The following is a 17,394-nucleotide window of genomic DNA, read 5'->3' as shown; positions in this document are numbered from 1 at the left end:
GAAAAGGTGATCTGTTATATGTCCAAAATATTAAGGTCATAATTGGAAAAATGTAGCTTGCTTGTATAGTTGATATATTTTGACATTTCTGCATGGCATTAGAGCTGAATCCCACTTTACATCAGTGACTCCAACTTGAGGGGGGGTAAACTTACTGCCTGTCGCTGTTCCTCATCCTACAGGGCCACAACATGGACAGTCGGAAACAAATAGGGAGAGAAAGGATAGAAAAGTAGAGGTCAGGTACAGTCAGAGCTGGAAAAAGGTGAAATTATCAAGGAGGAAATAGCAGAGGGAAAAGTGAGGCTTGTTACTGCCAGGACAGACAGGAAGGTGTAAAGTAAAAAAAGGAAACTTTGCCCCCTAGTGTGTGACAATACACCATGCTGAAAAACAATGTCTGCGTGTCACCTTGAGCAGCTTCATCAGTCCCTCCAGTTGCACCATCAGTTCCCTCCTGCTCTCTTGCAGAGATGACATCCTCTGCTCCAGCTCATCTTTCCTTTGTCTGCAACACACACCAGCCCTCGCATTACTGTCACATAACAGAGTGTCGGGAGGCAGCAACAAAAGAACTTGAGTGCGAGCCCTCAGAAAAGGCGGAAGACAGTTAAACTGAAATAATTTGAAGTTATAAAAAGGAACACAAATACAGAGAGGCAATAAAAGTGAAAGCTGAAAACTCAGTGAGCTCTGAGAGCGGACTCACTGGACCCGTTACACTTCTCATGTCACGCATCTCCAGATTTGATTTAGTACAAATTCATTTGCACTAGGCCACGTCAACAATATTGATTTCCGTTAGCCGGATCAAAAATCTGCCATAAATGAGGGTAGGCCCAAATACACAAACTCTTCTCTCTTGCTTACACTTCTGCAGACAGTTGTCAGGTCACTTGGTTAGTGAAATAAGAGACCCGTGCCACTCCAGTAGGCTTTTGAGCACAAGATTATCTTTGGAGAAGCAGCAGAAGAAGGTGAGAGCACTGCCTGACAAAATGCAAATCATCAAGCTATAAGGTGGAAACATGGAAAGTTGGAGATCGAAGGAACACAAAGTCAGAAATCCTTGACATTTTCCTGGATGATCATTTGTTTCGGGCTTGGAAGAGGCGATTCGTTGGAGATGAGATGTGAAAGAGCTAGCTGACCGGAACAGGAGAGCGTCATGGGCTTCTGAGACCGACCGCAAGACTCTTGACATCTTAAAAACACAATCAAGTCTGATGCACACTGGTTCTCAGATGCCAGAAGCAGCTGGGAAGTTCATCATGTACTTAATACGGCTTATAACGCTCTAATGTAGACCACCAAAGTATTTGTGAAGTACAAATTAAATCCAAATTGCATCCAAATGATACATACTTGCAATTTACAGCGAGCTGGCAGCAAAAATAAACCAAGATTTAAGAGCCAGCATATGTAACATCATACTGAAGAGGTGTTTACAATCTTTTTTTCCCCCAAACAATATGTGGTCTGGATAGGACATTAACGAAGGAGCATCAACTCCCCTCTTTCCTGTTTGGCTTCCCTTCACATGTTGGTGTAAATAAACAAATAAAACAAGAGGCTGAGTCATGCAGTAATCCAGATTTGAGTCATAAGGAACCCAAAGTAAAGCTTTAACAGTGGGAGTGACAGAAAAACAACCACTTTATTGGTAATATTTGGGGTATTTTCCTGAATATTTTCTGCAATAATGAAATCCTGAATCATGCTGAAGAGAAACTGCTTGAGAATATGACCGAGACACTGATACATCTGAGAAACCACCAGCAAGTTAACAGTCATGCACATATGCACAGATACTGTACAGGCTGGAAACTTCATGTTAATGTCATGTGGCTTGAAGGGAAGTGACAGGAAAAATTATTGTGACTACAATTCATCTGTCAAAACTACTACAAGACGTAAACATTACATATTGTGATTAGCACAATTTGCAGCCACTAAGTGCAGAATTTAAAAACTTTTGAATTTGACGCCCCCGTGTGGCCATATCCAAAATGACACTTACAGCAATGCACCCAACTACCACCAGAATGACTGTCTAATCTTTCAACAAACAAAAACTTGCAGCACTAAAATAGGTAGTGAGATGTTATAATCAGAGGATTTAAAGCTGCTCTGTGTTGCACTTAAAAACACAAGTATCTTTCCATCATCGTGACTGCGACTCTCTCTCTAGCAGACTTGTTGTTGCTTTATATATCAAAGCTCCCTCCTCTCCCTTGGAGTTTTTGTTTTTACTGAAATAGCATAAACATGTTGGAAGTGATTTTTAACGTTGGCTTTTCACAAAATTCAACCATCTGTCACCGCCATCTGCCATAAAGCACTCTCCCTCTGTGCTGCAAAGCAACGCGGCAGATTTCCCGCCAAATCTGACACTGTGGCACGCAATGTAGGAAAAACGTGTGTATCGCTGACAAACTTTGTTTTTGAAAATTATGTTTGGGGATCATTTCTGTTGGTATGTCAACAACAAAAGAAAAATAATCGTTAAAATATGTATGCATGTGCAGCTGGAGACCAGTCTCCCCAGCTCCTGGGCAGCTCCACGCTGGAGTCTGTGTTTACCTGAGCAGACGAAGCTCGGCCAGCAGAGTCGGGTTGGTGCTGCCTTTCTCTGGGCTGGCCTGGCACGCTGCGTCGTGCTCTACGCGGAGACGTTTGATCTCTGCCAAGATCTCTCTGGGGATGAAAAACAAACTGGTCAGTGAGGCTGGTAGGGCGTTACATGACTGAACAGACTGTGAAAAGACAGGGCAACAACACACACACATGCTTCTGCAGGCTTTTGAGGATTATGTAGAGGAATGTACATGTTGATATTGGAGAATATAAATCTGACTAACAGTTGCATTCGGACATAAATCAAACATATGCATTTACATATGTGGCAGACATTACGCACATACATGTCAGCTGTGCTTACAAGTACCATTTTGCACCTGATATATTCAGTCCTTATTAGAACACATCATTTTAAACTGTTATCCACTGCTGGTCAATAGGTTCAGGGATTTTAAAACATTTACTTCAAAATTTTAGCCTTTAATCACAGCGCCAAACAGTTTTCTGACTGTGGGGTAAAACTGGGCTGGTGACTCTGTACAGTCAAACTAAAAGCTCATGATTAAAATGAATAACTCATCCACTCTTCACACATTTCTACCTGTTTTTACACTCCAGCTGAGCAATGAGCTCCCTCTTCTGTTTGTTCACATCAAAGTTGATACTCCGGTTAGGTATCACCTGAAAGACACACACAGATCTCAGTTACTGCAGCTCACTGACTGTGGCTTGAACATTCATCACTTAACAACCAGAAGATGATCTTAGTTTAGAGAGACACTTCCCACAGTTGTGCGTCAGAGCTCTGTGTATATGTAACTCAACGGTACCTGTTAGTGTATTTACATATTTGCAGTTTACTGTGTGTGAGAAAACAAGGAGCTGGTGACTCACCGGTGTGCCGTCAGTCTCTGCCAGTCGGGAGGTGTAGCGGGCGATCAGTTTGTGCTCCTCATCTTCTCTTCTGGGACTGTCCACGCTGCTGACAGCAACAGAGACGAATGAACATTTAAACCTGCTTTTTAAAAACCAATAGTCACATATGTCAAATGTCCCCTGTGAGCAACTGTAGGTGACAAATGGGAGCCATGAGCGCAGCCTGTAGCAGTAGAAAATGTCACTATGCACCCAGCGGTAGAGGAGCATGCAAACCAAACATAAACCACTGCAACAACACTAAAGCAGACAATACTGGAGAATGGATTGCTTTGAAAGGGGAAAGGGGTGTTCTGTAAGGCAAGCTGCCAGTTTAAACGTATATCTGCTTTATTTGTAAAAAATGCAATATGAATCTTCCTTTTAGTGCCTCCAGAAAGACCCTTAAACCAGATAGAGGGGGCAACATTTCCATCAGAAAACACTTAAATTCAAGCTCTAGTTTGGTGACATGTTTAACAAATTTATAACGTGTAAGCATATTTGCACCTGACCCTGGAAATGTAGGCTTTATGCTGTTTGTGAACCTCTGTTCACTGACTACACTACGCTAAAAGGATAGTGGAAACAGTGATGATGTTGAAGAAGCAGTTGGGACGTTTTGTGACACGACTGGCTACCGAATGTAAAAAACACTCTGGCCTAACAGAGGTACAATACATATCCTGCGAACAAACAGCTTAGAGATGATTTATACATAGATTTATTTTGCTTTTAACTGATGTTGCTCTTGACTTTAATGATGAACTATGCTGGGTACACTTTGATATGTTTGACCTGTTAAGGCCTAACTGTACTGCACTATCACCTTGGGCTGGTCTGGAGGCGATTCACATACGCAGCGATCAGAGCGTGTTCCTCGTTCATACGCTGAGCGGCTGACAAACTGGACGGGAAAAACACAGAGAGGAAATAAAAATGTGAATTTATATTAGTCCATTTATTTTCAGACAATAACATGTAATTTCTTACATGTTTTCATTAGGATTGTTGCAGGTATCAGCACATCTTATTGCTGTCATTTTGCACACTGCATACAGGGGAAATTTTTGGGTCTGGGTCAAATTGATCACAGAGTGTCTACAGCCTTTTAAGACCCCTTCAAGACCCCTTTTAACCAAATTTAGGACAGATTTTTGGACAAATCATGTGTATCTTAATTAAGCATTGCAAGTATCACTGCAAGTAAGTAGTATATATGCGGTCTTGTGCAGAGGTGGGTGTTATGTAGGAATATGGTTATTAGAGTGAGTTAAGTTAATCTACATTTTGCCAGATGACAGTATTATATATTTTTAAAGACTTGTAACATTAGAAATGTGGACTTTTACATCATAGAAAGGCTTTACTCATTTTCACAAAAATAAATTAAAAAGTAAATAAATTAAACTAGATAAAATGTGTGTAGTAGTTAAGACCTCCTCACAAATTCAAATTTAAGACTATTTAATGACTTTTAAGGCCTCATTGTTGTAACATTGAATCTAAGACATTTTATGACTTTTTCAGGACCTGCAGACACCCTGACTATAGGCAGATGCATATCATAATCTTTTTTTACTATTCATCTCTCATACAGATCACTATCTAATTGACATTTGTACATTTATTACATGAAGTAATGAAACGGACAGCTTTACTGTTTACTCAATTTTATTGACTATTTCCAAATACAGTACAGCTGTTTCATTATGGGGGCATTACGTGATGGGGCGTTATCAATCCATTTCACAAATGGCTGTCTTTTTTTCATCATGATTTCAGTGTACCCACAGAACCAGCTTCATGAAGCAAGCTAGAAGCAGACAGGTTTCAAAATGTAGTAGTACCATGGTATATAAAGTAAGAAATAGAATTACTGTAGTTCTAAATTGTTTTTCCATATGTTGTCATTTATGAAAAAACTCAAAATGAACACAATAAGCGAAATCTTCAAACAGCATTTGTATAGAAATGACTCTGTCTCAAGCTTTTTGATCCATATAAGCAGTTGATCACTGTCACTCTGATCACTATAAGTGGTTTCCATTGTATAATGTAATATATTTTTGTACTTTGTTGGGAATGCAATGATGAAACCCTGGACTTGTTTCCATCTTTGTCCCCGGTGTTTTCAGTCCTTTCTCAAGATGGAAAGAGGCATTCAATGTCTAACTGAAAAAAAAAAAAATTTAGAAAATAACTGACAATTTTAATCTGGACGAGGTAAAAAGTGACATCCAGAAAGCCTCATCATGTAAATATTTAATGTGCATGTTTCTGCTGAAGTTGTAGCTGTTTATTTCTCCGGTCACTTTTGGGCTGCAACTGACAGTTATTTTCATTATCCATTGATGTGCCAAAAGTTTTTCAATGAATAATTAATCATTTGGTCCAAGACATGTCTGGAAAAAAAGTGAAACCTACGGTGACCGAGAGGTCAAAGAAGTGCTCCTTAAAGAAAGGCAAGAAATGTGCATGTATGTGTTCTCTTGGATGGCAGCATGTTGTGCTCTCCTAGTTACCGCACAAAAAACGGCACGACAGTTTGTCACAGTCCAAGGTGACGTTTTTCAGTGTCTTGTTTAATCAGAGGAACAGTCCAAAACCCAGGAAACTGAATTTACTACCACAATGTCCTTGCTGCATGAGACACACATTTTGTTTCCATCAAATCTAATTAGTATAATGAAGCTCGACACTTGGTATAAAGTTTAAGCAGAGGAAGTAGCAATTTAGAAGAAGCAAGTGAATGAAGCAAGCTATTAAAAACCCCATTTAGTAGTTAAGTAATTACCCATGTAACATGTGGCTTTAAACTCCAGAGAACTGCAAAATATAACAAACACTGAACTGCTGGAGTTTTTTTAATGTGAGTTTTTACCTCTTGGAGGACTCGGGCACTGATGAGGACAGCATCATGGCCTCACTGGTGTTCCCAATGGAGCGAGGGGGGCTATACGCACACACACACAATGTGTCAGACCCATATTATCAACAGTGTAAACACAGAGTAAGGACAACATCATTAAATCATTAAAAACCAAAGTCCTGCCTATCAGAAAACACATTCTTACACTCACACTCACACACACTCTCTCACGTGATTCTGAGTGCAATCATGCAATAGTGAATTGTACTAGTCTGAGCAAACACAGACAGGCCAAAGATCACCAGAGGCAGAGAGACAGAAAGAATGAATGCAGACCAAAGGGAAATAAAAAAAAAAAGACAGAAATTCAGGAAAACGCAGGTTTGTGAGAGGACTAAACCTGACGCAGCATCATTAGTATAAACATACTCACATCTGTGCTAAGTGCAGTCTCTGTGTGTTGACCTGATTATGTGCCCAGTGCTTGGAGGTCTGTAACGACCCAGTCTGCCAATGCTTGGAAAATCAAACAGTGTGGATCCACCACGAGGGGCGGAGCGACCGCAGTGGTTTGCTATAGAGGTGGGACTTCGGAGGTCTTGTGTTATCTGTAGTTTTTGTGTGCATGTCGACTGTACCGGTGATAACAGACCAAAATGTTATTTTAGGCCGAGAGACTGCGACTTGGTAGTAAATGTTTCACTTTTTGTAATTAAAAGTTATCACTGGAGTGTTCACATTCCCACTGGAGTTTCTGCGACACCTTTCATCTGCCTGACTGAACATTAACTTGTGTCTTACAAGCATGAACATTGTATGTGCTTCCATACGGGGCTGGGAAATTATTCAGTCTTTCAGAGGAATAGTATTGTGCCAGTTTTATAACATTTTGTTGTTGATTATTCCAAGAAAACTGTTATTTAAAAGCAACAAAACAAGTTAAAAAGATTTATTTTTTTTAAATTCTAACTATATTGCTGAGCCCTACTTCTATGACCTTGACTCTAGAAATACCATGTGATATTGTTTCCATCCATATTGTTGATCTAACAGTACGGTTTACAATGCTACTGCAAGTGAGACCATCTGTGGTCATGTGGTAATTACAGGATAATTGCACTTCGGATATTACTAAAATCTCAGGGTACATTCAGACTGCAGGCGAATCAGATTTGTTTGTTATGTCAGATCTTTGAGACAAACTGTCCACACTGTTAATCGCAAATAATCAGATTGGATTTGTGTGTCCGGACATCTCCAACCAAGCTGAATGGGCGTCTGTGGTAACGACTTAGATGTCAGCAATTATGTGGCAATGCCAGTGGTGCCAGGTCCATCATTTCGCCCTTCAGACAGATTTTTTGGAGGGTACTGTTCCTAATGTTGTCTTCTTTCATGCTCGTAGCAATACTGCTAGTAGCAGTATGGATCTGCTCAGCACTTCTGTCACCCTAGATTAGATGTCGTCATGTGTTGTGTTCAAAGACATTGAGAGGCATCTATAGAATTCTGTGGGGAATTGCATTTCAAACCACCCTCAAATGTGGTTCAGATCAGATTTGTAAAAACATGTTTTTTTTTGCTGTACAGACTTCCTAAAATCAATATGGATACAATCTGGATATGCAAAATAAAAATATTTGGGCTAGCAGTCTGAACAAGGCCTAAGATATTTGGGGATCTTAAGCAGTAGAAGTGTATTTTAATGATGTGCAATATGTCTTCTTGTTCTACTTCAATGACAAAATCACTGAAATGCTCATCTGTGATAGCTCTGAAGTAGCACAAATGTAAAACAAGCTGAGAAGACACAGGAGTCTATTATCGGCTGATATTAGGCTCTGGTTGTACCCAGCCAGTTAAAACTGTTGCTGCATCCTTATTAATTCGACATTACATAGCCTTGCTTTAAATGGACCACTACTTGTATCAGTGTGTGTGAGTGTCAGGGGTCTTACACTATGTTGGAGAGGTTGAGGGTCCTCACAGGTTCCTCTGGGAAAATAGGATGAGGGGGCTCTCTGGATGACACACAGCCCAGAGTCCTGCCCAGGGCTCGGCCAAGCTTTGACGCCGGCGACTTCTACGCACACACACACAAAGTGCACAGACACATAAATATCAGGTCAACATTTATAAGCTGTGTGACTTTTGTGTTGACTTTTGTAACCCAGAAATTTTGTTACTGAACTCCACAGACAAAATAGATCAGGATAGATCAGTTCTGATACAACTCTATACACTTCTGGTACTTTTTGTGGATCCCTAACATGCTCCTGTGTCCTCTACACTACCACATCTATTTCGACTGACTATTGACTGAGTTTGATCAAAGTACAGTGTGTTTTTCCTGTTTTTCCTCTCCAGGAAATTACTGTCACTTTTTTTTTTTTACATTATAACATGAAACTGTTTAAGTTATATTTTTCTATGGTCCCGAGAAAGAATAGTTCATGCAAGTAAATAAACAAATAAACAAGCAGTTGGCTGAGTGATTAGAGTGAATGATGACAGAGATGACAAATATTTACATCTAACTTAAAACTTAATCCCTGTTGCACATTTTATCCTGTGTGGATAAATTCGTAATGCCACACTTGTATCAAGTTAAAACTATTTAAAGCCAAGAGATTAAGGACCATTCTGGCGTCAGTTTCTGATTTCATTTTTCAACACAGGTGCATGCAGCACCATATTAAAACAAGTACAAGAGACAATGTAACTGTGTTTTCTTATAGTAAAGTGTGGCAAATGAAGCCAATAAACTGAGAATAAAATACAGCCCTAGACTGAATCCTGTTGGAAATGATATGTAAAGTCTGCAGAGGATTATCAGGATGAGATTCCTGTGATGAGAAGATTCTGTTGGACAGGCAGGAGCTGCACTAGTGAAGAGATTTATCCCTGAAACATTAATAAGAGAAATTATGCCAAGCCTGGATAATGAATAATTCAACAACTATGTTTCCATCTATTAATACATAATTTCTTCATTGAAAACATTTTTCCCCCTTCAGGACAGTTTCTGGGAATATCACTGACAATTTTTAGGATTATGATATTTCCATTTAGTTTCATACTTTCCAAGCATTCTAAAATTCATAACACACACACAAACACACACACACACACACACACACACACACACACACGGAGTGCCCCCTGGCGTGATGAATGAGCAATCACACAGCGACTAACCCACGATGAGTGCTCCTTCATCTGATGCTGGTTGCTATGAGAGCCGCTGGCATTGCCGCGCCAGAAGCAGTTCTGGCAGAGCTGGTAACCACGGCAACGGAGGCAGCGATAGCGGAAGCCTGTCATGCCGTTGCCACGACAGTAGGAGCATGACACGGGATGACAGACTGTATGGGAGAGAGGAAAGAGCTTTGCAAAAACCAGACGAGTTGACTTTAATTTATTTCTTTAAATACAAGTTTGTGTGTATGTCTGTGGTGTGTGTGTGTGTGTGTGTGTGTACCGTGCTCAACGTTGGCCATGCGATGCATGAGAGGCAGCCAGACAAGACACTGAGGAGGGTCAGCTATGATGTCCAGGAACATGTTGAGCATTACCCTCTTCTAAATCAATGACAACAAAAGAAAAAACTCAGCAGGAGCACAGAAAAAGTCATAATAAAAGCCCCCAAAAAACAGTCACCATCAGAACCAGTTTAAGTTAAAATAATAGTTAATCAGGTTTACCATAAACAGCGGAGTAAATCTACATAATAAAAGACAGGTGGATGAGGTGTGTGAGCAAACCTGTTGTGGGAAGCATGAGCGTGCTAAGGTGTGTGTGTAGCCAAAGGACGGTCCTTCATGCACAGCGGTGGGCAGCTTGAGAGCCTCCCTCAGAAAAGCATCAAACTTGGATTGTACCAACACGCCACCAGGGTCAGATACCTGAGAAAACACATCTACACACACACACACATACAATATTAGGAAAGCACTACATCACATTATATTAATTTCCTGACGACTTACCCCAACTAAGCTTGAGACGGTTTAACATTTTCAAACCGGTTTGATATTAAGGGCTGGACTGGACTGGCCAGTATACAGAATTTTACCACTAGGTGTCTCTGTTCACACTTGAGGTACCCTAACATATAAATACTGAAAAATGTATATAAACCATTTTAATTAATCTAGATTAAGTGCACTTTCTGTAACATGAAAAAAATACACACAAATACAAAGAGTACTGTATATTATTCTCTTTTTATGATATCATTATCAGTATTTATATCTCTGTGTCTACACCCAACACCTACGTTTGAAATCAGTACTTTCATGCCCAGTTTCTGGGGAATGTTTAAAGTGTTTCTGGAAAATGTAAGATAACAGATCTGAAACAGATTCCATGTCAGTCTTGATGGTGTCGGGTGGTACTCACAGCGGAGCTTATCTACCAGTTTCCCTCCACACAGTGTGGACAGCATCGATTTCACAGAGAGCACCGTCAGACGACTGTCAGGCTCACTGAAACACAAACACATATGACATTATAGTACAGTATGTCACCCTCACTCTAACATAAACCCACATGTAGACATGTTTAGCACTTGTCACGAAATGATGTCAAGTTGCAAAAAGTGAGCATCCAAAGATTTCTTTGTTACCTGTCAATGGCGGCCAGTAGGAATTCGACCAACAGGACGGTGCTCTCTCGCGGGTTGATGGTGTGTGTGGTGGGCAGGCGCTTGCTCAGCTGGTTGAAAAGGGAGGACACCAAGTTTTCCAGTCTTGTCACAGAGATGCCGGCGTTCAGCTCTACAGCGTTCAGACCGGCGTCCCGCACTGCCTCAATCACATTGTATATGTCTATCAGATGCACTGGAACGAGACGAGTCAAGTCAGTGAAATTGTTTTAAAAGCTTTCCCTTTCATTCTTTAATAACAAATGTTTCCACGCTGAAGGAGACCAGGGTTGACTTACAGTTGCATCTCTTCTGTATGAATCTGAGCTTGCAGGCTGTTCGATATGTAGAGAGACAAATGGCATCCAAGTTCTGCTCCGCTGTGACGAAAACATAAAGACATTTACGAGCTCTGCTGGCTTCATGACAAGCTCATCAATCTTAGATGATAGCAACTCATAACAAACATCTTTCTTACGCATGCTGGGGATGGAGTTACACAGTTGGAAATACTTGAACCATAACAATCAAGGGAAGGAAAGGAAATGACAGGAAAATTCCACCATGGGTGCCTTGCAGAGACAACGTAAGGCTTTACGACCCAGACACACCAAACCAACATCAAAGAACTAGTGGTGATGAAGGTGATTATTGCATTATCTCAAATCGCCTGTGTCTTGGCCAAAAAGCTGCACCTGGACATGACGCAGAGATGGCAGCCAATGGCCAACTAGCACATATGTGTGAGAGGAAATAACTCAGCAGGTGGCAGTGGTCTGTATTCGTCGCTCAAAAAGAGAAACCACAAAACTGACAGGACAAAATGCTAGTTAGCCATTAGCCAAACTGCCAATCAGAGTGATTTTAGTCACCTGCAGACTCAACCCTCCCGACTCTGATTGAATATGCTTAATTGGCTGGAAAAAAAGGCCAACAAGGGCTGAATAGTGCCAACGCTGCAGGACACACCACCAAATGTAGGGCGACAGATGATCTTCGACAGCCCAACATTGACCATGGGCTGATTGTCTGCTTGGTGTGTCAGGGCCCTTGGGGGTCAAAGATTACTCACCAAGCTCTGTGAAGATCTGTCTCCCCTCTGTTTCTGCTGTCACTGTAGTCCCCCTCCCTCTGTCTCTCTGCCCCCCCTCCTCCATCACCATCCTGCACAAAACACAAAAGAGCAGGAAAACTCAGCACCATCCAAGCATTAAGGGTAAAAGGATTTTAGTCTGTGAAGACATTAAGCATTTTTTGGTGCAATAAGCATTGATGATGATGTCTTACTTTGATCAATCTGATGACTGTATCAGTTTCTTGGAGTTGGGGCATTTGATCTTTGATTTATTTGTGAGGGACCATGTAAAATACTACCTATAATTGTTACTATTTGCTGTATTTCACCAGAGTCTATCCTGTTTCTCTCATGTGCATCGTGATGTTCATATGTGCATTGTTTGACTTTTCCATTTAGGTCTTTTGCAGGAAATATGCTCAACAAAGACTTCCATTCTTTGAAATGTTTCTGGTGGATGTGATTTGTTCAACAGTTTAAAAAGTGACTTAAAATTCAGATAAACCTCAGATAGGAACCTCACTGGTGACTGAATGGACAGAGAATACACAGACAAACCAGGTGCTGTGTAACTGTAACTTTATTTTTACACACAGATCTACTGTATGCATACCGACACGCCTACCAGCACACACCAACTAGAGGCAGGCTCAGAGTCAAATTCAGGGCCACCAGAGGATGAGCTGAGTGCTTGGTAAATAAACACATTAATGAGAGCAGCTGAGGAAATCTGATCTGAAGGCTGGCATTTAGACTACTTAACTTAGTTAACAAGGGTACAGAGATAAAAAGAGAGAGGGGGGAGGGTGAAAGAAAGAAAGTGGAAAGAAAGAAAGTAGAAAGAAAGAAAGACAGAAGGAGGTAGGAAGAAAAGAAGGAAGGAAGGAAAGATGAACTAAGAAAGAAAGCTGTCAACCACTGCTGTCAGGTGACACAAAAAACACCACAGAATATCAGTTGCCATGGTAACAGTTATACTACACCGCAAAACTGAAACACGTATAGACACACACAAATATTTGCATTCCTTGTATAAATGTGGTGACAAGCCAACCCCCAACACACACACACACACTTGCACACATGCACATGCATGCACACACACACACACACACACACACACACACACACACACACACACACACACACACACAGGAGCACATTCCAGAGAGGATTTGAAAGCTTCCCAGGAGACTTCATGCTTCATCCAGACAAAAGAGGGATTCCTCCTTTCAGTCACTCTCTCCCGCTCACACACTCAGAGACACACACTCTCTCTTGCACTCTCAAACATCTTTATACAGCTGTTTCACTCGAAAGGCTGCTGGTATCAGTCAAGTGTAACTTTCTTTCTTTAAACCCAAAAGAGCTCTCTCGACAGCTCACAGTGACAGTCACGCCACTCCTTCAAAGTGCCCTTGAGTAAGCACACTAAACAGCCTTTGTCGGAGGACGTCTCATGTTACCAGACCGTAAAGTTCCACCTGACTGCTCATACAGCAAAGTATCAAACATTCTTGATAAAAACTGGAATCCAGAGATGCATCACGAGCTTAGAACACTGAGTAATGGTGCATTCAGGCTTATTTAGCACGAAGCAGACATTTTACATGCAGTTCTGACTGGGCAGCTATTTTCTGACAATGCCACTATAAGGAAGAGAGAAGAGGACTGATAATATTGTTTACTTGTGCTTGACAAGTAAGCTGATCTGGCACCTGTTTTGTAGGTTATTTTCTCAATCGACCACTTGTTGTGTAAAATGTCAGGAAATCTTTTTTTTTTTTTGGAAATTAAGTAAAGCTTAAGGTGAAAAATGACTTGGACTCTAAGTATGGTTGCTGATTAATTTTCTGAAACATCTTTAGCTTCCATTATCTAACTGAACGATAATGATACCAAAGCATTAAAAGACTGATGCGCATTGCAGTTCTGGATCTGCACAGGATATGGAGCTGGTCTCAAGCCACAGTTCAACGTGGGGGCATCCAAATCACCTCTACCTTTTCGCCTGGCACTGCTAGCTCAATATGCAAAAGGTAATTAGTCTGGAAACTCTCTGTTCATTTCTCAATTCCCAAAGGGGCATTATCAAGAGCCATAGATCAACGGCCTAAGCACCCAACTGGATATACCTACAACCTATCAGAGCAACAAACCACATGATGTAGCACTGAATGACGAACAAATGTAAACAGATTGCATTGTGCACAGATGAGCTGTGATGGTAGCATCGATATGTCTGTGAAGAAGTTTTTCCATTAGAATTTGAAAATGGGACTTCAAAAGAAAGCTCCACATCGGCTGCAGCCATCTAGGTTGTTTGCAAAAACGCCTCAAGAACAATCCTCTTGACTGAGCTAGGTTTCTACTCACTAACGTGTCCCTGGCTGCATCATGTATTTTGCATGAAGCGCAATGGCTCTGCAAGTTGTCAGTCATTGTATCAAACCTGTTCCATATCAGATAAACAGTTATGTCTGGCCTGACCCCTGCCAGGTGGGGTAGAAATCTGTTCGGAGGGGGACCAGACACACCCGCCAAAGCAAATAAAATATGAGCTTGCAGATTCATCAGGTTCCAAGACTATCCCGTTCCTACTCATCATCAAGGACGTTTGCATAAATATAAAACCTAAATGCTGCACCACTACAGGACCTGCCTCTTTTTGGCATTGTGTATAATTTGGATTTGAGGATTTGGGGTACCTTCTTACATTGTTATTTTTTAATATTTGCACTCTTTTCCACTTTGTACTGCAACTGCTGCACAACAATTTCTCTCAGGAAAATAATGTTTCGTCTTATCTTTATATGTTTATGTATATCAAAATGCACCTGCAAACTGGGACACAACAAGACTGCTAACCCTGACCCTGCTATCTTGACGATCTAAAGATCTGAATGTCAAATGCTTGAGTATTTGTCCTCCTGCCAACACTGTCCTAACTATCAAGATGTCCTTGAGTAAGGCAGATTAATGATGAGGTGTTAAAGCAATAGTTCAACATTTTGTGAATGCTGTTTTATTAAAGAATAGATAAAAGATGAAAGAAAGCAAAAAAGTTTGTTTCCCAAAATGCTGAACGAGTCATTTAAAGGACAACCAGCAATAAAGGAAGTCAGCTGAACAGGTGGATGCATGTAAATCAATGAAAATATTCTTGCTGAAAAGTTTATTTGACACTCATAACTTCACTAAGGAGCTATTAAGACTGAATGTTACATGAGCCAAAAGATGTCTCGCCAGTTCACATGTTACCACACTGGAATCCCATGGTGAGTAAATTTTTATTTCCAGCATGGCCTTGGTGATAACTACACTCTGTCTGTCTGTCTGTCTGTCTATTTCTGTCAGTCTGTCTATAGCTGACACGGAGGAACATTTGGTCTCTGAGGTTGACTTCCTATTTTAACTTAACATGGTGAGCTTTAAACCACCTTGGATATAATTATCCATCCCGCAATTACCCCCAGCTATGTCAGAGGACCGGGAACAGCTTGGCTGTCGTTGTCCCAATCACTCGGTTGAAGTACAAAGGTTGGTGAAGTCGGAGTTTGCTGGTTGGAGATAGATCTAAGCATTGGTTTTAGAAAGTAACGTCCAAATCAAACAGACTTTTACCCTTAACACCCTTGCTACTTTGCTTATAATATCAATTAAAAGACCAACAAATATTGCGCTTCTTATTTCAGAGGAAATGTTATTATAGTTTTTATCTTTTGCTGAGAGCTGAAGTTTGCTGCATTTTTTGGTTTATGGGTTTCGTGTCAAAAATAAGATTAAAGCCAGCTTCACACAGGATGCAGAAGAGCTGTGAAGCACACAGATTTTCCATGGAGCTCTGGCCGTTAACTTTTGGCGCCCATATTGACCAACTGGGCTGTTCACACTGGATGTGCTGCAGCAGCAGGCTCACAATCTGCTTCAATAGTTTGGACGTCTGGTCTATTTTTTCCACAAGCTACGAGCAAATGTGACATGGAAAAATACTGACGATCTATTATGAAGAATATGAAGGATATATTATGTATTATATAAATGGTCTGAAGCTTTTAAGTTGTAAAATATCCATCCTATGCTTATTAATTCCACATATTTGTCCCTTGTGTCAAAATACTTCTGTGAGAGAGATTAGCAGACACATACACACATACACAAACACACAAACCACAGGAGCAGAGTTGCTTTCTGACCGTTGCAGAGAAATGCACTTCTGGTGTGAACGGGCAGGTGACTGCTTGTGCATCAATTGACTCATCAGGGCGCTTCCATGTCCAGTGTGACTATGGCATTACAATTGCATCTTCTCTAAGTAACATACGTCATGATAACTCACTAGGTGATCAGGAAACCAACAGCACTGATGTTTTGTCCTCTTGTTAAAGGCTAAAATGAAACGTATGGAAATTACTTCAAGTTACAGAAAGCTTGTTTAACATTCTGTTTCTCTCCCTGTATCAGTCTGGAACCTGAGCCACCCCAAACACTTCCCAGAAATTAAAATCCAATCAGAGCCAATCAGAGCCAATCAGGAATCCGCACTATAGTTAACATAAACAGCTAATCAGAGGCTGTGTTGTAATTGATGACATAAAGTGCAGGCTGCAGCTGATAGTAATAGCGGCTCCCAAAGCAACAGGCACTAAATCTAATGTTTGTAGAGTAAACGCAGCAATGAAGTGAAGTTATTGCAGAAGTAGAGTCAATAACAACAGTTAAACAAGAACAAGAGTATGCACTCGTGGAGTTTCTCAGCCGAAAAGACATTTCTGCTGTTCTTCTGACTGGATTTGACAAAAGTTTGATTAATCAAGTGGCTCCATTGGTGATGAAGAAGATGCTCCCCAGTGTTTTGTTACGCTGATTGGCTGAAGTAGTTTGTTTGTCAAGGCGAGTACTCCCGCCAGCTACAGGTGTTTGGGGCTGCAGCAAGTCCAGGCTGATACAGAGATGACAACAGAATGTTGAGCTCATATCATCTTTCCAGGCTAACATTTCTCGACAAACGTATCATCAAAGGATAATGACAAACTGTAATAGAAACTCAAAAAGGTGTGGAATTTCACTTCTTTGCAGCTGTGCTTTGAGCTAAATGCTAACATCAGCGTGCAAAATGATAATGCTAAGATGCTGATGTTTAGTAGATATAGTATTTTTCATATTTGCCATCTTGGTTTGGAATGTTAGCATGTTAATTTTTGCTAATCAACAATTAACACAAAGTATAGTTGAGACTAAATGTCATTAGCTTTGCAGGTATTTGATCTTAATCCACAGTATTGGACAGAGAGAAATTTTGACCTG

General features: G+C 40.8%; 1 protein-coding gene across 7 annotated transcripts in view; it reads right to left on the bottom strand.

The window, feature by feature from the left end:
* The window catches only part of dtnba (dystrobrevin, beta a), a 33,700-nt gene that overhangs the window by 7,098 nt on the left and 9,208 nt on the right, over positions 1–17,394 (bottom strand). Inside the window, exons 3-17 of one of the 7 annotated variants that reach the window (XM_050057832.1) lie at positions 12,085–12,176; positions 11,312–11,392; positions 10,995–11,208; positions 10,769–10,854; positions 10,132–10,286; positions 9,849–9,948; positions 9,566–9,732; positions 8,326–8,450; positions 6,380–6,451; positions 4,325–4,402; positions 3,475–3,562; positions 3,182–3,261; positions 2,584–2,697; positions 412–508; positions 156–176 (exon numbers count right to left, since the gene is read on the bottom strand). In XM_050057832.1, the coding sequence (XP_049913789.1) occupies positions 156–176; positions 412–508; positions 2,584–2,697; positions 3,182–3,261; positions 3,475–3,562; positions 4,325–4,402; positions 6,380–6,451; positions 8,326–8,450; positions 9,566–9,732; positions 9,849–9,948; positions 10,132–10,286; positions 10,769–10,854; positions 10,995–11,208; positions 11,312–11,392; positions 12,085–12,175 (1,569 nt within the window). In that variant the 5' untranslated portion in view covers position 12,176. Of the gene's footprint in view, positions 1–155; positions 177–411; positions 509–2,583; positions 2,698–3,181; positions 3,262–3,474; positions 3,563–4,324; positions 4,403–5,178; positions 5,671–6,379; positions 6,452–8,325; positions 8,451–9,565; positions 9,733–9,848; positions 9,949–10,131; positions 10,287–10,768; positions 10,855–10,994; positions 11,209–11,311; positions 11,393–12,084; positions 12,177–17,394 lie in introns of those variants that run through there. The other 6 variants (XM_050057833.1, XM_050057835.1, XM_050057836.1 and 3 more) reach the window with 6 other exon arrangements.

The sequence above is a fragment of the Epinephelus moara genome, chromosome 12 (genome assembly GCF_006386435.1).
Source record: "Epinephelus moara isolate mb chromosome 12, YSFRI_EMoa_1.0, whole genome shotgun sequence".
NCBI classification, from domain to species: Eukaryota; Metazoa; Chordata; class Actinopteri; order Perciformes; family Serranidae; genus Epinephelus; species Epinephelus moara.
Note: the sequence above shows the minus strand (reverse complement) of the source record. Positions and strands in the feature narration are given on the sequence as shown.